We start from the raw sequence: 23,380 nt of genomic DNA, 5'->3' as shown, positions 1-23,380 counted from the left end.
CAAAGTAACCAATGGGCAGGGAGCAGCTTTTCGTCCAGACCAATGGGAAGGAAGGGGAGGGCAATCTCGGCGTGGCCCTTTGCCCGAGGCCCCGCCCCCGAAGCCGCTGAGGCCGCCGCACGCCTCCAGGCGGCCTCCGGTCGAGAGGGGGCGCTCCAGCTCGCGTGGCCTGGGTTCCTGCCCGGAAGGGGCCGCCGGCGAGGCGGAAGCAGCGGAGGGGGGAAAGAGGCAGAGGGCCTGGCTCGCCTCGACGCTCCTCCACAGCCGCCGCCGACTCTGCGACGCGGCCCCGGCCTGAGGGAGCCGGAGAGTCCGCAGGCAGAGCGAGCGCGGGCGCGACGACGGAGGTGAGCTCCTCCCGCGGCCGCCCAGGACCCCGCGCTGCCCCGGAGGGGGACGGCCGCTCTCTGCGCTCCCACCAGGGCAGCAGCAGAGCTGCGCCGAGACCCCGAGGGCCTGCCCCGCCCGAGCCCGCCCGGCACCCTGGAGGCCCTTGGGGCGGAGGGGAGCGTCCGGCCACCCCCGCCCTCCCCCCCCGGCCCTCGGCCTTCTGTGCTGCCCCGGCAGCGGTCCTCCCCCCCCCCGGGGCCCTTCGGGAGGCTCCCGAGCTTCATTGCCGCCGCGGCCGCCTTCGTGTTTCCAAAAGGGCGCGTTCCCCGCGAATGGGCTGGAAGGGGCTCCTGCAGCCTCTCAATGGGGCCAGACCGAGGCATTGGCGGACTCTCTGGGTCCAGGCGGAGGAGATTTGGCCTGAGTCAGGCTCACCCACACCCACACACACGTGCCTGTCAGAGTTTTGGGTCACCCTCGGCAGGAAGAGGTGGAGGCAGGCAGCCCTCGGCCTAAGGCCACAGTTGAGCCCACGTTTTCTGTTGCTAAGGGAGAGAGGTGTTAAAATGAATTCTGCCCTGTTTTGTGACCTTTCTTGCCCCATTTGTTAAGTGAATCACTGCAGTTGTTAAGTCAGTAACAGGTTGTTTTACGTGAATTTCTCTTCCCCATTGATTTTGCTTATCAGAAGATCGCTAAAGGGGGTCACCCCACCCCAGAACTCTGCAACCCTCCTGAATGTGAGTCGGGTGACAGACGTTTGGATTTTGATCAGGGAGATGCTGTAACAGTCATAAGTGTGAGAAAATCATGTCACTTTTTTCAGTACTGTTGTAACTTCAAACAGTCACTAAATGAATGGTTATAAATCCAGGACTCCCTGTAGCCTTGTCCTTTGGTTTGGCTTTGCTTTTTGTTTTGGGTGTTGTTGCTCTCTCTTAAAATGGATTATATGTTGAAAGAGACTCAGGATTGATGGTGACTCTTTTAATCCTATTTTAGAATAGATTTTCTTAAAATATGCTGAGGTAGACCAGCTGTCTGGAATATTTCAAAAGTATTGAAACTGTTAGCTTCAGTAAACTCAAATAAAAAGTCCTGCATTATTTGAAGTAGTTTGTTTTGCTCCCCTAGATGGTGCGACTTACCTTCAGAAATTTCTTTAAAATATGCATTTACTGTTGCTGTAATAGTTTAGGTTTATGTTGCAATATTTAGAATGACTAGTTTCCAGCTAAAACAGTGAACATTTTTAATATCATCTTAATGTGCACCATATTTTTGTGAACTAGAGTTGATTTTCAAAGATAAATGAAAGGGTTTATTGCTGTCTATTGGATTGGTTTAAATATATTGCAACAACCTGGCTAGGTAGATATCTTGGGAACTGTAGTCCTGCTAGCAAAGGTGCATTTTAGCTTCCCTGCCACTACTTGGAATTAAGAATATGTTGGGGGTTTTTTTAAATGAGATTTTCAAAGTTACTCTATTTATTTATTTATATAGATCCCAATTTCAGAGGGATATGATAGAGCTGGGGCAGTATTTAGTGCCTAGTTTATTTTCCTGGTCTAAATTAACAAAGCTAATTATTGTATGGATCACTTCAGATGAAAACAACTCTAAACTTTGTTTACCAATATAGTTACTATAAAAACATACTTGTTGCATAAACATGGATTTATTTTATAAGAATTGATGTTGAATAATTTAGGCTGATGTTGGAACTGAAGAAATACCCATAACCTCTCACAAACTGTTTTGCAAGCCAGCAATGAGCTGTTACTTTTGTTACAGAAGCTGTCTACTGAAGACGAGGGTGCTCATGATAACATGTCCAGTGTGTCAGTGGACAGGAGCAGCAGGCTACAGGACATTAAGAAAGGGCTGCAGTTTATACAGTAAGAGCTTTGAGTAAATAGACTCCTCTGTCTGAGGACTCTTGAGTCTCTGCTTAAACCATGATGCCACGTATTTTCTTCTTAAGTATCTTGTGCTAAGTGTGTGTTAAAGATCAGCTAGCTGTGTTGTTACAAAATAAAACAGGGGCAAACAAATTCTCTTGGGGCCCTGTCTCTCATATCTCGGGTTGCATAGAACTCTTTAATCTGCGTTTGATTACATCTTTATTTTGGAACATATGCTATGCATGGAACTGCACATTATGTCCTGTTATGTTCCAATTATGCTCCAATTATGCTCCAATTATCTTCTCATTGGTGTTTTTGGAGATAATCTGGATTGCAAAATTCATTCTCGTGGCAAGTGTGTAGTTCGGGTACAAGCCCAGATGGAGAATTTCAGTGGCAAGTGCCTTGGGGGTGCGAGATGCTTGAATGTTGCCTGATATTTATCTTTGTGACTTCCAGGTCTACGCTACCCTACCCTGGGTCTCAAGAACAATATGAGGTAACTGATATTCCTTTCTGGACTTCTTTATCTGAGGCATTGTGGTCTCAGCAGTGGGTAGAAACTTCTAGAATCTTGGCTGTTGTAGGATGTGATGATTTCTCTTGCCTTATTGTCTAGTTACTGCTTGGGTGTTAGTAGCAGTGGTGTGGAGGTAGCAGAAGGACAATAGGTTCCAGGACTTTCTTCCCACATTTTGTTAGATGGAACCTTGTTCCGAACTGATCTAAAGCTTTGCTCTGAGATGTGCTACTTTGTGTTTCCAAAACAAAGGGTTGGTGATAGCAAAGAGCCCCTTTTTGAGCTGCAGAACTGCCTGTGCGACTTAACGGGGGATTTATGTTTCAGATCTTCATACGAGAACTTGTTAAGAACCTGTTTAATGAAGGAAATGATGCGTACCGAGAAGGTGATTGGGAAGGGTCACTGGGCTATTATTCTGAGGCCTTGAACATAGCCGATTATGCCAATTCTGAAGGAATCCACATTTCTGATGAAATATTAGAGAAACTGCATGTTAATCGTATAGCCTGTTACTCCAAAAAGGTAAGTGCTTCCTGAAACAGCTCATGGCTTATCAAGAACTAAGTTTCCATTCTGTAAACCTGGTGGGTGTGATGGAGTCAGCACTTTATGAGCCCAGGCAGTTAACAGAACAGTAGTAAAAACAATTCTTAACGCAAACGTAGCAAAGCCCTTTCATCACCTTACAGTGGCATCTCCGCCGTGAACATTTGGAGCGGCTGCTAAGGTCTTTCTAAGCTCTTGAGCCGGAGGGGGGGGGAGGCCTGGCCTGATCCCCCGGATGGACCTTTTGTGTCTGCATGTGCGGCCTCCATGGTTTTAGGATGTGCTTGCAGCCCGAGAGTAGAATCGCAAAATGCTTGACGCTGTTCTGTCCTTCGTTCTTACAGGGGTCGCATGATAGAGTTCTAGAAGAATGTGGGATAGTTTTAAAGTTGAACGAAAATAATTTCAGAACCCTTTACCGGAAATCCAAAGCTTTAAAAGAACTGGGAAGATATAAAGAGGCTTACGAGGCTGTGGCCAAATGCTCTTTTGCAGTGCCCCAGGTGCGCAGGTCACATCAGCTTGACCGGGGGGGGGGGGGGGAGATTAATAGGTTTTACCTGCGTCTAGTTTCAGAACAGCAGAGAGTGGAAAATCTCTCTAGAATAAATGGCTGGGGAGGGGGTGAACACGTGTGCAATTACCATATATTGTTGCATTATTTTATTGGAATGTTGTACGTAGCCTAGAATCGCAGCCAAGTGAGGCGATAAATGAACCTCGTGGATGCATAAATGTACAGCGTTCCCTTGCCTGGACTCACTGAAAGAATTATTAATGCAGGGTCACTGGCACCCCCCTCCGGGGGCTTCCGGGAGCCTCGTGGTACCAGCCCCAACTCAGGGTTGCTCCCTGCAGAGCCCAGATCAGGTGCAGGTGCCAGTCATGAAACAGATGCAGTTATGTCACATTTCTGACAAAACGTTTGTGGCTAATTTGCATGGGATCCTGTTTCTATTTTAATTTCCAGGACGAAAGTGTGATAAAATTAACTCAAGAACTTGCTCAGAAGCTTGGGTTGAAAATAAGGAAAGCCTACGTTAGGGCCAAAGTAAGTGAACATAGTTGTGTACTTCTGTTCTGAACTGTTGCCTAATGCATTTGTTACTTACAATGCTGTGCTTACTTGCAGCCTTCTCCCATCTCTGTTTCTGGAGAAGGAGCAAAGGTAAAATTTTGTTCCGCTTTCCCTTTAGATCCTGTTAGTGAAGTAAACATGTGCCCAAAAGTACATGGCTTTCTTTTTAAACACTTCAGCTGGGGCCTCTGTCTGCTAGAGGTTTGTTTCATTTAAATACTTAGAATAACCAGGACCTGGATTGTGGGGAGGGCAATAGGCTGGGGGCTCTGTTAAAAAGTGCTATTGCTCACCTGTTGTAAGCTGCCCTGAGTCTAAGGAGAAAGGCAGCATTAAAAAACAACCACCCCAAATATATATATAAATAAATAAATAAATAACTAGCTGTTGAGTCTATTAGGATTTTTACCCTAGATTCTCCTTTCGCCACTGAAAATAGAAGTAAAGTTTGCTTTTGAAAGGAGGGTTGCTGGTTTCAAGCTTGCCAAAAGTGAGTTGCCATTCATTGACTGTATGTGCCACCTGACTCCTAGCAACTTTCAGTGGTTAATTGAAAGGATATCTGGCATCAAAATTGTGGGAGCACCTTGTCTTTTGCTTAGCCAGGTCTGACCCGTCTTATAAAATAGCCTAAGTCTTTTGCTGCTTTTAGTTCTGGATGATAGATTCCTTTTGTTTGCTTTCAGAGCTCAAATTCTTCTGTAGAAGACATTGAGTCAGGTGAGGAGGCCTCGTGGGCTTAGTGGGAGGAAGATTTTGTAAGAGCAAAGGACAGCATCACTTTTTGTGGGTCAGCTGGTGGTGGGGCTCGGTCTGTTCTTGCTGCTTTGAGTTTCTGTGGGAAGGGGATACGTTTCTCCCCTCCCGAAGAGAGAGTTGGGAATGAATGGGATCCAAGGATTGAACAGCTGAAGGGAAAGTCCCTCTGCCATTTTTCCAGCCTCCTTCTTGCAGTTCAAAGCATGCTACTTATTTGTTTATTTCTTTATAAATGTAAGGGGTAATGTTTGCTTAACTTTTGGAAAGTCACACTTCTCTGGATCTTCTGGTCTGTTGCACAAACCTTGCCTCTCCTCTGGAGGAAGCATCCATTGGTCCTATTATTATTATTATTATTATTATTATTATTATTATTATTATTATTATCGATGGGGGGCTGAGAAAGGGGGTGGCAGCCTCCGAGCTCTCATCCTCTGAGAACCTCTGCTGAGGGCTCTCTTCCCCAACCAATATCTCTTTCAGATTTTTTCAGCTGGACGGAAAAGATTCTCTCTTCCTCCTCCACTTCCTCTTCCCCTTCCAGTTTTGCTCCCGAGCTGCCAAGTGACCTGCCCCCCTTAGCAGCCGTGCCCCGTATGGCTCTGCCGGCCGAGAAAACCTCCCTCTCTCTGCCTTCGCTGGCCAACGGAGGGCCCTTCGCTATCCCGGACGGCTGCTTGGACTGTGAGGATGGAGACGACATCATTGGAGAGGAGCTGGACGAGTTGCTCGATTCGGTCTCTGATCCTGGTGAAGGTGGACTGGTCAGTCCTCTCGCTCTATGGAAGGCAGCTGGGGGGGGGCCTTCTCCTCCGGGGCCTCCTGTGTGGCTCCTCCCTTTGGGAATGGGCAGCCTAGCGCCAGAGTTCCTGCACAGCCCCCGAGTCGTCCTCTGCCCGTCGGGCGGCTGGTGGAGCAGAATCCCTCTCAGGAAGGAGGGGAATTTTGCTCACCAAGAGGCACAAACCGCAGCTTTTCTCTCTCCGTTGCTCAGCCAAACGCCGTCGTGCGAGGAGCCATGCCAAGCGCCACCGTTTCCCCCAGCATCCCGTTCTCTGCCCCTCTGCTTGGGACGTTGTCAGTGGGGCCTCGGTTCGTCCCTGCCGCTTCTCTTTCCGAAATGTATTCCCAGCCCCTGGTTTCTGCCCTGGAGAACTTCTGCTCTTCTCTAAATAGCTTCTCAGTCGGCGACTCTAAAAGAGGTGAGTCCCGCCTTCAGCGGAGCCTGAGAGAGAGAGGCGCGTGTCTTGGGTCAGGGGCCCCTGGAAGGCAGCACCCCCCGTTGGGGCATCAATTCCAGAGGGCCAAAAGCTCCGACTTTCCCACTTGAAGCCAGAGGTGGTGGCTAGAGTCTGAGAGAAACCAATCCCGTCCCGAGTGAGGCCGCCGTGGCCCCCTTGCTTTGCGGGCATAGCCCCGATGTGCCCAACTAACCCGTGGTGTTCTTAATTCCAGTAGATCTGCCCAATTCTCTTTCTAGAGAGGTCAACACAGCATTAGGCGGCACTTCCCCTCTTCGGCTTGTAAGTATCTCTCACAAACACTTTGTGCTCCTAACACGGCCTTGTGCAAAGTCTAGGTGGGCTTCTGTTGGTCTTGTCTTTCTTTTAATTGGAACTGTAATGGCAACACATTTTGAAACAAGCTGGGACCTTTGGAGGCCGGGATTCAGGTCTCTGTCCGGCCCCAGAATGGCCTTGAGCTCCGCCGCCCGCTTGCCAGGTGGGGGTGGTAATAAGCAGGAGCAGCAGAGGAAAAGACCCCCCTGGGTTCCCTGGGTTCCTGGAGAAGAGGGCAGGGCGGGAGAACGGATCCCATCAGCGCAGCGAGACCCTCTTCCAGCAACAATGCATCGGTCTCCTCCAACAGATGAACGGCCCCACAGGTCTGTTTGGGTCGGAGACCTACGTGGGGATGGCAAGTCCAGCTCGAAGTGACTATTCTGGCGTCTTCATCGGTCCACCTGCCAACGTGCCTGGCCCAGCGCTGGTGACCCCTTTAGTGGCGAGAAACCCCCTGGAAGGCACCCATGAGCTCAGGCAGGCCTGCCAGGCGTGTTTCATCAAGAAAGGTGGGGAGCTGGGGGGCTCTGGGAAGGCCGGGGGGGGAGTGGCTTTGGTGGGGGAGTGGACGGACGCTTCCTGCCTTTCGGACTTTCTCTGAGAAGAAGGTGGCCCCTCTTCCCTTTCTCCTCCAGCTTTCGCTCATAATTGCTCTTTCTTTTGGGTCCTAAAAGGCCCCCTGACCTACAGGCTGACCGGGGAAGGGGGAGCGGGCGGCTGTGGGGGGGGGGGGCGTTCACTTTCTACGCAGGAAACCTGCCAGTTTAGGTTTTATAACTCAACTACCGCTCCCCCCCCTTTGTTTGTCTTTCAGTATTTATAACTGGTAGTGACCTGGCTGCCCTTTTCTGTGTGTTAGTTTCAGAGCATTTCAAGAGCGAGAATGTAAAACGTAAAAATTGCTTTTGGAAACAAAACGATGGCCCTGGAGAAGAGCCTCCCCTGATGGGGGCCACACAGTCTCAGGGGCCCTGACAGCTCCCAAACTCCCCCACTCCAGCACTTAGCAGCGAGAGAGAGAGGGTCCAAGAGGGGGAAGCTTTCTGACCTCCCTCCCCTTTGCCTTAGATCCCAAATCCCTGGAGCACACGTACCACCCGGGCTTAGAGCACTTATGCAAGAAGGACGTCTTCATCGGCAGGATAAAGAGCTCTGAGGACAAATCCTGGAAAAAAATAAGGCCCAGACCCACCAAGACCCAGTACGTGGGGCCCTACTATATATGCAAAGGTAAGGGAGCCCCCTCCCCCAGGGGCCTTGGGGCAGGGAGCGGCCTTTCCCGACTGGAAGAGCCTTCCCTGCGAGGCCCCCTTCCCCCCCCCTCGGCCTCACCCACTGTCTGCTGGTATTGCAGATGTGGCCGCGGGAGAGGAATGCCGGTATTCTGGCCACTGCACTTTTGCCTACTGTCAAGAGGAGATTGACGTGTGGACCCTGGAGCGGAAAGGAGCCTTCAGCCGCGAAGCCCTCTTTGAAGGCAGTGGAGAGGTCAGCCTGACCGTCTCCCGGCTTCTTCAGGAGCATCACGGACTCTTCATGTTTCTGTGCGAGGTGCTTTTCCTCCAGCGGACTTTTGGGGGGGTCTCATCACGGGTGGGCCGCCCACCTCCCCTCTTCCTGGTGGTCATTTGGTCATCCCTTTAGCCACATCAGTGTGGACCCCACCAGGACTTTGTGTGGGCTGTCAGCCATCTGCCCCTCATAAATTCTGGCAGTTTTTCTGGTGGTTTACCAAGCCAGGAGAAGGTAGCCAGTCACGGACGCCCAGGGGAAGGAGGGCGGCTACACTTGGCCCTCCCAGCCGCAGCCGGGCCAAGGGCCAGAGAGGCCTGTCTTCTCTCTTGGGCTGCAGAGACCGGTTGCCCCTCTCTCGGGGACGCTCATTCCTTCTCCCCAGGTTTCTCTGGTCTTGACCACCGTCGGGTTGGCCCTTGCAAGCAGAATGGGTCAAGGGTGGGTGGCCTGTTTGGCTGAAGCCCTTTGGTTTTGCCTTCCAGAAATGTTTTGAGCACAAGCCCAGAATCATCAGCAAGAGGAATAAGGACAACGCCTCGTCCTGCTCCCACCCTGCCATGCACGACTTTGAGGAGAGCAAGTAGGTCAAGGGATAAGACGGGCGGCTTTGCTTCTGGTGCGCACGCACACGCTCCTCCCCCTCCTCCCTCAGGGCCCCCGCTGGGCCCCTCTCCCTGTGGGCAGTGTGCTTGGGCAGGAGGAGAACGCAAGTGGGTTCAGGATTGGAGGGAGAGAGGGGGCTCATCAAAATGGCTTCTGGGGTTTCCAAAGGCTTCCTTTACTCACCCTGGGCCTTTCTCTCCCCCCGCCCCCCCTCACCACGTAACCCAGGTGCCTTGTCCACATTTTGCGAGAAACGACCGTGAAGTATTCTAAGATTCGGCCCTTCCACCCTCAAGGCCAGCTTGACCTGTGCAGGCACGAAGCCCGCTATGGCTGCTCACGAGATGACGAGTGTTTCTACGCTCACAGCCTGGTCGAGCTCCAGGTGTGGATGATGCAGAGCAAGACAGGTGAGACTCTGCTGCCTCCAGGAACGGGGCAGGTGGCTGAGAAACACAATTCTCCTGAGCGCAGTTGCCCTTTAAGCCCAAATCACTCGAGAACCGAACCTCTGCTGCCGCCCTTGGCCTTCTGTGCAGGGCTCTGAGAGAAGAGAACGCTTTGTGTGTGGAATCCCTTGTGGTCCCCTGCCTGTCTCATCCGGAAGTGAGGCCGGGGCAGAATCAGTGCGGGGAGGGCTTCCACTGCACGGCCCATCTCCCCGGGCAAGACCTCCCCCTCAAAGCTGTTCTGAAAGGCCGCATGACGGTGTTGAGCCGCCCGTAAAGTCGCCTCCCTCTTTGCAGGCATCACTCACGAGGCTGTGGTTCAGGAGTCAAGAAAATATTGGCAGAACCTGGACTCGGCTGCACACGGGGCACAGGTATTTCTCTCAGGAGGCTTACCAGAGATCACCACCAAAAAGGCCACGCTCCTCAAAACGCCTTTACTTGCCGAAGGGATTAGATCCAATGCCTGTAGAGGTCATAGCCATCTCTGGCCTCAGAAATTTCAGCCCCCTAAAAGCTTTAAATGGTCTTCCCACTGCACCGGTCCCCCTCACTGCTTCCTAGGGAAGAGAGCTCCCTCCACAGCCTCTACCCACTGGGCTGCTCCTGCTGTTGCCTTTGGGAGGTGGGGGGGGGGGCCTTCAGGTGGAGCCACGCTGGAGAAAGAGGCCTTGGTGGCTTTGTCCCTCCTTTGTGGGTGGCTGATGGCACAAAGACTCCTGTTGACCCGTCCGTTCTCTCTCTCAAGACTCTCGGCCACCAGGGGAGGCCAGGCTGCCTGAGCCTGAAAATGAAGTTTGTCTGTGCTCAGTGTTGGAGAAACGGTCAAGTGAGTGAGCCGGACAAAAACAGGAAATACTGCAGTGCGAAGGCCAGGCACCCGTAAGTCTTTTCTGCCTTTCAGAGGTTACAGCAGCAAGTGGGTTTACCTGAGTTACACGGTTTCTTATTGCCATAGCGACACGTGAATTCGCTCCCCGGGGGAATCCGTGGCCTGCTGCGTTTGCAGGCGACTGTAGACCAGGCCCCGAGCAAAGACCCCCGCTCCACACAGGGGTTCGGGGCCACGGCAGAGCTCCGGGAGGTGCAGCCTCTGTCTGGGCCTCTTCCCGTGTGGCTGGCAGGAGCCGTAAGCCGGGACGCTTCCCTCCGCGGGAGCCCCACTTCGTTTGCGGGTCAGCCGCCTTGAGCCGGTGATGCAGCGGAGGGGGGGCTCTCCTTTACAGGTGGACCAGGGATCGCCGCGTCATGCTGGTGATGTCACACGAGCGCAAGAAGTGGAACACAATTCGCCCCCTCCCCACAAAGAAGCAGGCGCCCTTGCAGTTCGATGTGAGCACCTCTATATCGTCGGCTCCTTTTCCTAATTCGTCCTATTTTAAAATGTCTTTCAGCCATTTGGATATTTTTTAAAAATCCGGAGCTAGGGAAATGTTGAAAGTTTACTTTAGAGGAGCGGAGGTAACCTATTGGCCTCCTCTTTTTCTCTGAGAGTATATTCCGGGTGGTGGGCCGAGAGAGTGACCCAGGCCTTCCGTGGGGTGCTGCCCTCGGGGCCCTCTGCGGCTCCGAGCAGGCGCTGGCTGTGCCGATCTCGCCAGACTTTGGCCTCCTCCAGCACCCGTGACGGCCCCGGGACCTTTCTCTTCCCCCTCACTCACGCGCTGACCATGTCTTCACGGCCTTCCGCCTTCCCTCTGTCCAGCTGTGCAACCATGTTGCGTCAGGGAAGAAGTGTCTGTACGTGGGGAACTGCTCCTTCGCCCACAGCCAGGAAGAGCGGGACATGTGGACATACATGAAAGAGAACAGCAGTAAGTGGGCGGCCTCCCCCTTCCTCCCCCCCCCCGTTTAGCAGACGCCCCTGCCCCCTTCCTGTCCCCCTGTTTCTGGGGGTGCCCTGCTTGACATTGGACGTCCGGCAGCCCAGTTCCCAAGGGGGGAGGCATTGCCATAAAGACCAACGGGAGAAGAAGCCCCCCAGGTTTCTATCACAGGACAGAGTTGCATTAATCAGAGTCCTCGAGTGTGGGCCCCCCACCCTCTGCCCCCCGCCGAGAGTCTCGCCAGGCGCAAGTGGCAACGGTGGTGGACTCAGGTCAGCCCCCCCTCCCCTCCAGTTCAGGACATGGAGCAGCTGTATGAAATGTGGCTGAGGAGCCAAAAGCCCGAGAAGGGGGAGGACCCGGCCCCCCAGGCGAGCAGAGAGAACGGGAAGCAGATCCACATGCCCACCGATTACGCCGAGGTCACCGTAAGTCCCAGGGGCAGAGGACGGACGGGGCAGTCGGCCCCCTTGCCAGGCAGCGCTTGCTTGGTGGTTGAGTGGCCTTTGGGCAGAGGGGAGCGAGCGGAGGGGCAAGAGGTGGCCTGGGCAGGCCTCACACCAGCCCAACCCCCTGGGGCCACTTCCTGCCGGGCAGCTGCGTCCAGCAGCTTACACGGTTCGGCCTGTGGCTCCTGGGGAGGCAGCAGCAGGTCCTGCGGGGGATTCTTGGGGGGCCCCCCGGCCCACTCACTGCGGGAAAGCGGCCCACTGGGCTCTAGATTCACACCTGTGTCCAGCCCTGCATCCTCCTCTGGGTCTGTGTCCACAGGTGGACTTCCACTGCTGGATGTGCGGCAAAAACTGCAACAGTGAGAAACAATGGCAGGGCCACATTTCTTCCGAAAAACACAAGGAGAAGGTTTTCCACACCGAAGATGACCAGAACCGCTGGCAGCACCGCTTCCCAACTGGGTATTTCAGCATTTGCGACAGGTAGGTTCCCCCTGAACATGTGGGACCCACCACACGGCAGCTGTGCCCAGTGGCCACTCCTTCGGGCCCCCAGTGTCGCAGAGTGGAAGGAAAAGGGTGGTGAGTCCACTCCACCCTCTGCGCATGGCAAACGGCCGGCTTCTCCGCTTTGCCTTTTCCGTGTAAGTGGTGTTAAGTTTGGCAGCAAGGCAACACCCCCCACCCCCCCACCCCATTTCATTGCCTGCTTAGAGAGGCTCGGCCAGGCTGGAAGGTGGCACTGACCGCGAAAGGCCTCGCCTGGTGACCGACATCGTATTGGGGGCCCTGGGGCTGTGCGCCAGTGTCGTATTGGAAGGAGGAGTGACCGTCTTGTTCTGTTTGTGCAGATTCGTGGCCGGTGCCGCGTGTGTGGAGGGGAATAACTGTAAATTTGCCCACGGAGTGGCCGAGCTGCAGGAGTGGGAGGAGCGGAGAGAGGTCCTGCGGATGAAATTCAACAAAGCCCGGAAAGACCACTTGATTGCCCCCAACGATAATGACTTTGGAAAATATAGTTTTTTGTTTAAAGATTTAAACTAATGCTAACGATGCGTTGTGTTGCCAGACGGAAGCATAAACCCAGAATTTGACCATAATCAAGAGCATGTGACACAGAAGCTGGAGGTCTTCTGCTTTTATCGGCCGTATTGTCCCTCCGGAAGAGCGAAGGGCAGCAGCTGTGTTGGGGGGAGGACGATGCCTGGGCAGCTCTGGGGGGGCAGAGCGGTCAAGCCCTAATAAAAACCACAGCCTGACCTCTCACGTGCTTATTCACCTTCTGTTGGACAGAAGAACGTTGGGGGACAGCCGGGGGGAGGGGGATTGTAATGCCGAGGGGGGGCCCCTCCGGCTGCCCCTCCGGCTGAGGCCTTTAGAGGGAAGCTTCCTCAAGGGGGGGTTGGGGGGGCCTGAGCCCAGAATGAAATGACGGATGGGATTCTGCAGAGGTTTTAATGGAGAGGATTCCTCTAAAACCAGTTTGCTATTTATCTCTATGTAGGTTGCTTAATAAAAGGATTTTCTTATTAAAAAGATTTTAAGCAAAATGACCATTGAACGACGATATATGTTGAATGGGGTATTTTTCTCCATTTGTATGTTTCCATATAACTTACCAAAAAGGATCCTGGACGAGAGGCGAGTATTAATTAACCTTTTTTGGAGAATCAAGTAGTTGAAAATTGTTTCTAGGTCTTTACTGTTCAATGAAGATTTTGAGAGATTCCGCCTGTATGTCAGTCAGTATTGTGTATTGTACGGACCAATGTTGCCTGTGACAATAAAATGAACTTTACACAAAGACTTTCCTCGCTCAGCCCCAGAGGGTCCTTCAAGGGGGGGGGCTGTTTCGGGGAGGCCCCCGGGGGAGGGAGGGGGCTTTCCGGGGGGGCGCCTAGCCCTCCCATTGGCTCGCTGGGAGACTAATGCCCGCGCAGACGCCTCCCCATTGGCTGAGCGGCGGGGGGGGGCGGGGGAGGCTCGTCGGACGCCCCGAGGCCCCTCCCTTCGCGCGTGGCCCCTCCCCGCCTCCGCTCCGAGGGGACGCCCGCCCTCCCCCTGCCCCCGTAGACTCCCCCCTGCGCGGGGGCGGGGCGGCGGAGAGGGCGGGCGTCGCTGGCCCCCGCCCCTTGCGCCGTCATCAGGCGGACCGGAGACGTGGCGGCGCCCCGTTCGGCTTCCCGGCGGGCAGGACCCGGAGGCGGGCAGGGAGGGAGGGAGGGAGGGAGGGAGGGAGCCCGGGGGGGGGGATGTCGTCGGCCCGCCGAGCGTCCGCGCAGGAGCCCCGAGCGCGCCCCGACGCCCCCCGCATGGCCCGGCGGCCCGAGGTGTGGGGCGGCGCCGCGGTGGTGCTGGGCTGCGCGTGTCTGCTGGCGCTGCGGGCCTCGGGCAGGTGAGCGGAGGGGGGGCAGGGGGCGTCCTGGCTGCCTCCCCCCTGGGTGGGTCTCTCAGCCCCCCCTCTCCCCCCCCCCCAGCCGCGCCCGAGACGCCACCCGCCCGGCCCCGCTGCCTGCGCGCTTCTTCGGGGCCTCGTCCCCCGTGCAGGACCTGTTCCTGGGGCAGCTGGAGGAGGCCCAGGCCCTGCGCCGCACTTCGGAGGTAGCGCTGCTCTTCTTCTACGCGCCCTGGTGTGGTCAGTCCGCTGCCGCGCGGGAGGAGGTGGAGCAGGTGGCCCGGAGCCTGGCCGACCAGGTGAGGGAGGGCTTGGGGGGCTGGGAGGGGCTGCCAGCTGGGACCCTTCAAGCCTCGGTGCCTGGGCCGCCTGGGAAGGTTCCTGAGCCTTCTGCCCCCCTCCCGCCCCCCAGGTGTTGTTTGTAGCCATCAACTGCTGGTGGAACCAGGGCCAGTGCCGGAAACGGAAGCACTTCTTCTCCTTCCCGGTCATCTCCGTCCATCACCCGAGGTGAGGGCTGCTGCGGAGCGGGAGGGGAACGGTCAGGCAGCCCTTGCACCACCCCTGGGGCCTGGGGCAGTGAAGGGGACTGCCTGCAGCCGGCCTTGCCGTCCGTGCTGCCCCAGCTGCTCTTGGGGGCCATCAGGCCAACTGGGCTCCTCGGCTGCTTGGGGGGCAGGCGCTGGCCAGGCCCTGGGACCATTTGTGTTCCTTTCTTCTTTGGCCTTCGATGCTGCCGGCTCCGGCCGTTCTCACCGTTTGTTCTGCGTTGGCAGAGACTGACACCATCTCCGTTTTCCTACACGGCAGCTATGGGCCCATCGAATACAAAGGGCCGATGAACGCGGTCTACCTCGAGAAGTTTGTGCGCCGAGTGATGTCTCCCCTCCGCTACATCTCATCCCGGTCCAAACTGCGGCAGTTCCTCTCCAGTCATGAGGTAACCGGCTCTCTTCCGGGCTGACCGGCCTCTGGGGCTGCAGTCCTGTCCTCCCCTGCTGCCCAGGGCCTGGCTGTGTCTTCTGGGGCTCCTGAAAGGTTCCTCACCACAACTGTTGCCAACTGGAAAGTGGTTGCCATCCTTCCTCATTGGCCCAAAGTCCATTTCTTTCCACAAGAGGGCCATACTTGGGGGAGGGGAGGGGGGTCAGCACCTGTACCCCTCCCTAAGTCAGGAAACCACGTCAACTAAGTAGTTGCCGGAGGAAGTTACTACCGCTGCGTTTGCAGAGCAGAGGGTTAAACCCCAGGGGATGTTTCCGTTCAAGGAATTGGGGGGGGGGGCAGAGTTGGGCACAGCACATCTGGCAGCTGCTCAGAAGCCTCTGGGCAGCAGAGGGAGGGGCTTCTTTGGGGGCGGTGCCTGCCTTCCCCCCCCCCCCAAGGTAGATCACTTTGACGGGGGCGAGGGAGGAAGAAGAGGAAATCACCACGGGGCCTTTGCCTGACCAAGCAGAGATTGTGCTGGTCTGATCATGGTTTGTGGGTTTCTGGGCGTTGGCTGGATGAATGCAATTCCCTTTTTTTTGGGGGGGGGTAACGGGGTGTCTGTAGTCTCCCTCCCCTCCCCTGGGATCCGGCCACCGCCCTGCAGAGGGGGCCTGTGCTCATTTTGCCCCCCTGTTCTTTTGCCTCTCGCAGCCCGGAATCTTGGGATACTTCGAGTTCAACGCTTCTCCGCAGCCCCCCGGCTACCTGGCCTTCTTCGCTTCAGCGCTGCACTCCTTAAACAAAGGTCAGGGACGGACAGAGGGAGGGACAGGCCTCCCCCTTGGCTTGTGACCTTCTCGGCTCCCACTTTTAGGGGGGGGGGGCTTGATGGACCCCGTGTGGCCTCCACAGCAATGACAAGCAGCACACGTGGATGCTCATTGGGGGGGGAGGTGTTCTGCAGGGCCCCCTAATAATTCACCCGGCTTGGACCTCGAGACAGGCAGCAGTGCTCAGCAGGCTGGCCAAGGGGGGGAGGTGGGGCCGCTGGTGGAGACCCTCCCGTCCTGGTTTGCCCGGGGGCTGCAGGGGGGGTGTCAGAGACTGGGAGGCCCCCACACTTTCCATTGGGCTGCAGGGTGGCTGCACCGGCCGGGCAGGAATCACAGGAAGGGGAAGAGGGCCCCCCCCCGCCTGCTTCCTTCCCTTACGGGGCCCCTGACATGTTCTGACAGATTACCTGGGGACCCTTCACTTTGGGGTGATCACCAACCGGCTGCTCGCCAGGGAAGTTGCGCTGACCGACTCAGGTGCCCTCTACCTGCACAGACACGTCAACGCCTCCCTTGTGAGTATGGCCACCCGAAAGGATGGCAACTGCCTCTGAGCCCAGCCACGGAAGCCGGTCCTGGTAGACAAAGGCAGGAAAGGCCCTTTCGAGGCTGCCGAGCCTGCTTCGGCCACGGCCCCCTCCTCTGGCCAGCCGTTCCCGGGGTGGGAGTTGTGCCTCCCTCCTGGGTCGGGGAGAATTGCTTCCGCCTGTGCTGGGGATCCACCCGCTTCCTCCCTGGATTGGCTCCCCCGGGCCCCTCCCGCCAGCTGCCCCTCCTGTGACTGGCTCCCTTCCCCTGGCAGCTCTACCCCCACGAGGCCCTGGACGCCACTGCCGAAAGCGTGTGGAAGTGGGCGCTGGAGAACCAGGAGACCTTCCTCCGCTGGCTCAGGCCCCACGGCGGGAAAAGCCTCCTGCTGTACAACGAGCTGAGGAAGGGGCCGGCACTGCTCCTCTTCCTGCCCTTCGACCCCCTGGCCGAAAGCCATCCACTCCTCGACGAGGTCAGCCCCCCCCTCCCCTGGACTGGCCCTCCTTAGCTGCCTCCAAGCAGGGCCTCCCTTGGGGAACCTGCTGCTTGGGAATTGGGGGGCTGGGCCAGGCCCCCCCAGAAGAAGAACCCCGGGGGGGAGGGGGCGAGGGGGGGATTCCGGGCTCAGAAGAGGCCGCCTGGGGGTCTGCGAATGACTGTCCGCTCTCCTCTGTCCCTCCCCTCCAGATTTCCAAGCTGGCTCTGGAGTACAGGAGCTGCAACGGGGGCCAGCAGGAGAAGGCGTTGGGGGCCCAGTCCCTGCAGGGAGGGCCCCCCCCAGGGATTGCCACAGCCAGCCTCCGCCCCCCCACGGCCGAGAGCCCCCCCGGTGCCCCCTGTTGCCACACGGTGCTGCTGCCCGCCCAGGGACACGGCCTCTCCTGCACCCACAACGTCTGCGAGCTGTGTGTGGACCGGACAGGCAGGGTGCGTCCGAGCCCCCTGGGGCACCTGCACTGCAGCTTCCTGGCCACCAAGGCCGCCCTGGACGCCTTCCACCTCAAGGGCCAGGCCTCCTTCCGCGGGGCGTCCAGCGCAGCCTCCTGGTGCAGCCACTTCCTTGGCTTCTACAGCCCCTTCGCCTCCTACACCGCCTGCTGCCGGACGGTGGACAGGGAGTGGCTGGACTTGGCCAGGGCCGAAGGGGCCCCCCTGATCCCCCACGGGGAGGAGGAGGAGGAGGAGGAAGGGCCCCCCAGACCTCTCCCTGCCCTCTCTGGCCCTGGCGTGGCCGGGCTCGCCTGCCGGACCAACCGGAGCCTCAACCTCTACCTGCTGGACTCAAACCTCTTCTGGGCCTTCGCGGAGAGGCTGGGGGCCGCCGGCTCCCCCCCGAGGAAAGAGTTCGCTGCCATCGTGGACCTCCTGGAAGAGGTGCATTACGTCCTGGGCCCGAAGCCGGCCCTCCTCAGAGCCAGCCTTGGTACGGCCCGGCCCCCCCTTTGGGGTGGGGGGTGGGGGCCGCTGGGAAATGTCTCTTCCCGCAAACCTTCTGTGCCTCTGCGCTCGACCCCGAAGGGACCCCGGGCCGATCTTCGCTCCCTTGACCCGTCTGGGGGGGGGGGGCTGGAACATCCCTCTGACCTGCCGCCTCCCCCCTGCAGAGACCTTCATCCGCAACTACAGCCTCCCCTTCAGCCCCCTGCAGAGGCACCTGGTGGGGGGGCACAGGCCCAGCCAACGCCACCTGCAGCACCAGCACCACTTGGTTCAGGAAATCACCACCGGCACGTTCCAGGAGCTGATTCTGGGGAGCCCAAAGGTGCAGAGCTCAGAGCCCCCCCCTGCCCCCCGCCCAGCAGAGGTTGGGGAGGCTGCCCGGACGGTTCAGGGGGCGGGGGGGGCAGAGTTTGGCCAGGCCCCTTGTGAGGGGCTCTTCCCACCCCCCCATGGAAGGTAGGGCTTCCTCCCAGGTGACCCCCTTCCTCTCCCTCCCCAAGGCGGTCCTGCTGCTCTACTACGCCCCCTGGTGTGGCTTCTGTGCCTCTCTCGGCCACATCTTCATCCAGCTGGCCCGGATTCTGCCCCCCAAGCGCTTCATGGTGGCCAGGTAGGCAGGGGCCTGGAGCGTCCATTTCCTCACTCGCTCTGCCCTGGGGGGTCAGGGTGCCATTTGGGGAGGGGCCAGAGGGTCTGGGCCTGGCTCTTCCCTTCTGCAGCCGGGACCCCTCCAGCCTATTCCTGGCCAGGTCCCATTTTAGGAAAGTGGCGGATACTGGAATCTCTCTTGGAAAAGTCTCCTGGGGCCCCCCCACCCCCCCGGTCCTCTCCCGCTTTTCTGGGGGCCGGGGAAAGCCATCAAGGGCAGGTGCCCTGTGGGGCTCTCCGAGGGTGGTTTCTCCCGTGGCCTGGCTCCTTTTTTTGCCAGGTGTGATCCCACCTGTGTTTAAATCCAAACGGAGCCATTTTGCTGTTTTCCTGTGTCAGAGATTTTGAGCAGAGCCCCCCAGGTGGTGTCCCCTTTGGGATGCCTCTCGGGCAAAGCCCTGCACTCAGATTCTCTGTTTCAACAGGATCGACGTCTCTCGGAATGACCTCCCCTGGGAATTCATGACCGACCACCTGCCCAACATCCTGTTTTTTCCTCATGATCGGCAAGTAGAGAGCACGTTTTCCATCTCCACTGTGAGGTTTTCATAAGGCCACTTCATTGCAATGATGCCACATTGGATCATCAGGGGGGGATGTACTGCGCATTGTACAAGCAGGATGACTGACAGACGGATTCCCACGCACACTGGAAGTCAGAAAACCTTGGTTCGCTCCCTGGTTTTATAACACCATGTCCGTCCATTGTGTTTGATGAGGACCTTGACACCTAGTGGGTTGTGGGCTGTACACGGCGTGTGTGCAGGGGCGGGCGAGGCCTCTATGGCCACGAGATGTTCTGCCATGTGTTGGGCAGATGTGTGTGGGCACCGTTGTCACCGCATTTGTATTTGCAGCCCTGGCTTTGCGGAGTGCTGCCTTCTCGGCTGCTCTCAATGTTCTTCTGGCCTCGTATTTTATTTTATAATTTTTTCAGAGAGCAGAATTTCAATGCAACAAGAAACCGCTGTTGATGTCCGAATGAGCCGTTTCCTTGGGCAGCCTGACTGGTCGTTGCCTCTTTCCTAAGAGAGGGACTGGCCCAAGCGGGCAGGGTTGGAATGCGCTCCCTGGGTTTCTGGCCTGGTCTCTTAACCAAAAGCCACATGACCGGCTGGGATAATGGAGCCACTCGTTGGTCCATTGCACGGACAGTTGGCCAGGAGGCTCCTTGCTGCAGCCCTCCTGAAGGACCCCCCAAGTGGGGATTACCTGCTCAGTCTCTTCCCACACCAGGGTTCAAGGCATCTCACCAGCAGGAGGTTGTCCAGGGCAGAGTGGGCAGCCTGACCAGAAGGCCCCCCCCGGAAAGGCTCACCCCTTTTCTTTCTTCTGCTCTTGTAGGAAGGCCCAGAGCGCCCAGTTCCCCGCCACTTCCCTGGTCAGCGTGCCCAACCTGCTGAGGTTCGTCCTCCGCCACTCCGGCCCTCCTTCCCTGGCTGCGGGGTGGGGGCCCGCCCCCTGGCCAGAGACCGACCTCCAGCAGGCCCGCATCGCCCGCCTGGAGCAGGAGATCTCGCTGCTGAAGACGGAGATCCGGGCCCTCCACCAGGCCCAGGGGCAGATGCAGGGGCAGCTCTCCGAGACCCGGAGCGAGAGCCGGCGGCTGCAGCGGGAGACCCAGGCCCTCAGGCACCAGCAGGGCCGCCAGGAGCAGCTGCAGGGCCGGTGCAGCCAGAGGGTGTGGCAGCTGGACGACGTGGCCCAGAAGCTGCGGAGGCTGGCCGAGGCCTCCGAGACCCTCCTGGCCGAGAACGCCTTCCTGAAGGCCCTGCTGGCCGTGGCGGAGAAGCGCCGGGCAGCAGCAGCCGAAGTGGGCTCAGACCATGGCCTCCCCTCCCCTGGGCGGGACCCCTTCCCCCAGGTGGAGGCGGCAGAGGGGGCTGCCCCCCTGGATCCCAAGGCCCCCGTCGAGCACAGCAAGGACAACTGGACAGAGTAGCTCCGCCCGAAGTCCCAAAAGAACCCAGAGGCTGCCCACTGGATGCAGACTTTATTGGCACGGCCGCCTCCGTCGTCTTGCAGGACTGGGAAAATGACCCTTTTGGGAGTATTTTTTTAGTGAGTCCTGGACCCCAGTGGAATTGTCATATTGCAGGGATTGTTCTTTGCACTTTAAAATTGCACTAATTTGATAGATTTTGTATCAGTTTAATCTAAATTAAACAATTTGGAAGGTGGCCGCCAGAGTTCCCTTGTTCCCCATCCACCACAAGCCAAGATAACACAAAACGTCCAACCTGGTTACCTTTACACAACTTCCACAGTTAAGGAATGGGGGCAGCAAAGCTTCCTCCCATGGTGTCCCCCCTTCTGACAGAGGGAGGCCGCCTGGGCGGGGGGCAACAAGAGGGCAGAGAAAGAGGAGCTCCAGGCCAAGCTGGGCAAGAGGCCTGTCGGAGGGGCTGGGGGGGGGGTCCCCTTGCAGTGGGCTGCTTAGGCCAAAGGAGGGTGGGGGAAGCCCCCTCCCCTGGTGCCTGGCTGGGTGTCCCCAGAAGCCCCTGGAAGAGGAGAGGCTGGGCTACAAAAATACCCACAGGGGAAACTGTACAAACCCCCCCCCCAACACAGAGCAGAACTGTGTCCACAGGGAAGGTGGGGGCTACATGCACATGGGCCTTTCGAGCCTTTTGCTGCACTCCCCCAATCCTACCCCCACCCGTCCCCCTGCAGCCTTCTGACTGCACCCCAAAAGGAAAGCAGTCGTCACTAGCTGGGGGGGGGGCTGCTGTGGCTTTCAGCAATCTGCTATTTCCCCAAGACACCCCCCCTTCCCCCCCACTTCAGGGAGACTGGACTCCCATTCCATTGCAACTCCCTCCATTCCCACCCAGCACTAGCAGGGCCCTTGTGGAAGTGGCCCCGTCTGCACGGAGACACCCCCCCCCCCCACGAAGAGACCCCAACAAAGCAGCCGTCCAGAACCCTCCTCTTCCGTCCTGGAGCGCCAGGTGCAAGTCCAGCCTCCATCCCTGCAGGGCCCAGGCGGCGGCCCCCAACGGTGCTTCTTGGCAGTTCCGGGAGAGGCAACCCGGCTCCCCCCCCCCCACCCGCAGCTGCGCACATGGTGTCAGGGCTCGGTGGGCAATTCCAGCAGCAGGTGGAGTCGAGTCCCGCCGGCGACCGACCTCCTGGCGCGAGCGAGCGGCGCGTCCCGAAGGGTCTTCTGCCCGGCCATGGACGGCTGCGGGCGGCCAAGGGAGCGGTGGGCGCGTGGCGGCGGGCCGGGCTAGGCGTGGGCCGTGGGGCCGCCGGGCTTGGCCTTCCTGTCGGTGCGGGGCCCCCGCGCCGCCGAGTACTGGACCAGCAGGAAGGGCTCCTTGGCCTCGCCCTCGCCCACCATGCTCTCCTCGTCCTCCGACGGGCCGATCCGCTGCAGGCGCAGGTAGCACCAGCAGCCCAGGATGAGGGCGCCCAGCGCGGCCACAGCGATCAGGATGACCAGCACCGTCACCAGCCCCGTGCTGGCGCTCAGGTCCACCAGGGACATGGCGGGCCCGGAAACCTCCGCGGGCAGCGGCTCAGCGCCTGCAGGGACAGACAGCGGCCCTCAGCGCCCCGAAGACACACACCCCCCCGCAGCGCCCGTCCCCGCCCACAAGCCCCCCGCCTCCCCCGGCCGGTTCAGAGGCGCACGACAGGCTCCGCTCGACCAGCGGCTGAACGGCACCAAGCCGCCGCGCCTGCCCCCCTTCGCCCCCCCTTCCCCGGGCCTGGGAGCCGCTGCGCTGGGCCGGCCGGACCGAGTGCGTCACTGGCGGCGCTCCGGGGCCAAGGCACAGCCGCAGCCGAACAAAGGAGGCCGCCCCCGCCCCCCGTCCCTCCGCGGCCAGGAAGGACGGAGGCTCCGGGCGGTCTGGGCGCAGCGGCCTCCCTTTGTTCGGGCAGCGCGACCCCGGCCTCCCCCGCCGCCCCTTCCGCCGCTCCCCTCCGCCCGACCAGCCCCGCGGAGCCCCCGGCCCTGCGCTCACCACGGAGGCCGCGCTCCGGCCCGCCGAGGAGGAGGCGGAGGCGGCGGTCGGCCCCTCGCGCGCCTCAGCGGCCGCCGCACAACCACCATGCCGGAGCCGCGCCGAGCCCGCACTGCCGCCCGCCGCCGGGTGCCGCCTTATAAGGAGCGCGGGCGGCCAATGGGCTGCGGGCGGCCCGGGGAGGGAGGGGCGGGCGGCGGGGGCGGCGCGCGGGCGAGGGGAGCGTCTCGGAGGGTCCCGGCGGTGCAGGCCGAGGCTCCTCGGGGCGTCTGCGCGGAAGAGCCGTTCCCCGTGGAATTGCTCCCCTCCCCGCGGCCTTCCCGGGGCTGGAGGGGCATGAGCTGCCCAACCCCCTTTGCAAGCTGAGGGCCGCCTGGGCCCAACCCCCCCCCCCCGCACAGCTCCGGCTCTGTTCCTTAACCTTTCGGTGCCCGGCGGTTCCTCTTCCCGCAGCCGCTGCCCCGCGAGGCTCTGCTGGACGCTGGAGCAACGCCGCATCCTTCTTGCCTTGCTTTGCCCCCCTCCCTACTCTGGCCGACGCGGCGCCTTCCTCTAGTGAGGACCCAAGCGGACTAGTGCCAAGGTGGCGAGAGAGACCACCCGGAGCTCGCCAACCCCACCTGCCTCCGGCTAGAGGCGACCCAGGCCTCTCCGGTGCTTGTCTGCGAATGGAGGGCGCTGGTCCCCCTTCGAGGTGGAAGGTCGTTGGCAGCTTCTCCTTAATGTCCTTTCACGGGGCCCGTTTTGAACGTTTTGCCTCGTGAGCAGCAGAGATTGGGCTGCTTTGAGCAGCCTTACTTCTAGAAAATTCCTGAGGAGGAACCGATCCTGCAGGAAGAGGATTTCTGGCCGCTCCTCTGAATTGGCAAGGTTGCCCCTTATGTGTCTCAGCCCCTCTGCCTGCTTCCCCGGGACCCCGAACGTCTCAGGGCTCCTCAACTCAACTCAACAGTGTGAGCCCAGCGACTAGAGGTTCATCCCAGCTGCCTTCCAGCAGGTTTGCCACCCAGGATTCAGAAGTCACCCAGAAACAGGGGCCGCCCAGAATCCAACCCACTTTGTTAGTCCAAAGCACCAAG

At 58.7% G+C, this 23,380-nt stretch overlaps 3 protein-coding genes across 18 annotated transcripts; 2 read left to right on the top strand and 1 right to left on the bottom strand.

Moving 5' to 3' along the window:
- The first annotated feature begins 133 nt into the window (after window positions 1-133).
- Window positions 134-13,357, top strand: ZC3H7A (zinc finger CCCH-type containing 7A). 14 transcript variants are annotated; one of them, XM_070761511.1, is made up of 24 exons: window positions 164-347; window positions 1,019-1,129; window positions 2,128-2,231; window positions 2,700-2,739; window positions 3,088-3,285; window positions 3,654-3,812; window positions 4,280-4,360; window positions 4,442-4,477; window positions 5,074-5,107; window positions 5,630-5,910; window positions 6,141-6,348; window positions 6,602-6,669; window positions 7,016-7,217; window positions 7,777-7,938; window positions 8,063-8,259; window positions 8,706-8,803; window positions 9,055-9,236; window positions 9,573-9,649; window positions 10,024-10,157; window positions 10,502-10,607; window positions 10,981-11,089; window positions 11,396-11,529; window positions 11,873-12,036; window positions 12,405-13,357. In XM_070761511.1, exons 3-24 carry the CDS (start codon window positions 2,164-2,166, stop codon window positions 12,595-12,597), a joined length of 2,931 nt encoding a protein of 976 aa, XP_070617612.1. In that variant the 5' UTR covers window positions 164-347; window positions 1,019-1,129; window positions 2,128-2,163; the 3' UTR covers window positions 12,598-13,357. The 14 variants fall into 14 exon arrangements, with proteins under 14 accessions (XP_070617605.1, XP_070617599.1, XP_070617612.1 ...); XM_070761501.1 differs by having other exon boundaries at window positions 214-347; window positions 6,605-6,669; XM_070761502.1 differs by having other exon boundaries at window positions 223-347; window positions 1,019-1,070; window positions 6,605-6,669.
- Window positions 13,358-13,850: 493 nt separating this feature from the next.
- TXNDC11 (thioredoxin domain containing 11) lies at window positions 13,851-20,510 on the top strand. Of its 2 annotated transcripts, none has more exons than XM_070761494.1 (12): window positions 13,851-13,948; window positions 14,031-14,247; window positions 14,361-14,458; window positions 14,759-14,888; window positions 15,590-15,683; window positions 16,114-16,226; window positions 16,514-16,714; window positions 16,930-17,665; window positions 17,847-18,004; window positions 18,183-18,292; window positions 18,756-18,836; window positions 19,675-20,510. In XM_070761494.1, the coding sequence occupies exons 1-12, from the start codon at window positions 13,866-13,868 to the stop codon at window positions 20,270-20,272; spliced, it is 2,619 nt and encodes an 872-aa protein (XP_070617595.1). In that variant the 5' UTR covers window positions 13,851-13,865; the 3' UTR covers window positions 20,273-20,510. The 2 variants fall into 2 exon arrangements, with proteins under 2 accessions (XP_070617595.1, XP_070617596.1); XM_070761495.1 differs by having other exon boundaries at window positions 18,756-18,840; window positions 19,679-20,510.
- SNN (stannin) lies at window positions 20,461-22,940 on the bottom strand. 2 transcript variants are annotated; one of them, XM_070761497.1, is made up of 2 exons: window positions 22,922-22,940; window positions 20,461-21,858 (listed from the first exon to the last, which is right to left on the bottom strand). In XM_070761497.1, exon 2 carries the CDS (start codon window positions 21,818-21,820, stop codon window positions 21,560-21,562), a length of 261 nt encoding a protein of 86 aa, XP_070617598.1. In that variant the 5' UTR covers window positions 21,821-21,858; window positions 22,922-22,940; the 3' UTR covers window positions 20,461-21,559. The 2 variants fall into 2 exon arrangements, with proteins under 2 accessions (XP_070617598.1, XP_070617597.1); XM_070761496.1 differs by lacking the exon at window positions 22,922-22,940 and adding an exon at window positions 22,302-22,422.
- Between the last annotated feature and the right edge of the window lie 440 nt (window positions 22,941-23,380).

This window comes from Erythrolamprus reginae, chromosome 9, assembly GCF_031021105.1.
Source record: "Erythrolamprus reginae isolate rEryReg1 chromosome 9, rEryReg1.hap1, whole genome shotgun sequence".
Taxonomy (NCBI): Eukaryota; Metazoa; Chordata; class Lepidosauria; order Squamata; family Dipsadidae; genus Erythrolamprus; species Erythrolamprus reginae.
This window is presented reverse-complemented; position numbering and strand designations above follow the sequence as displayed.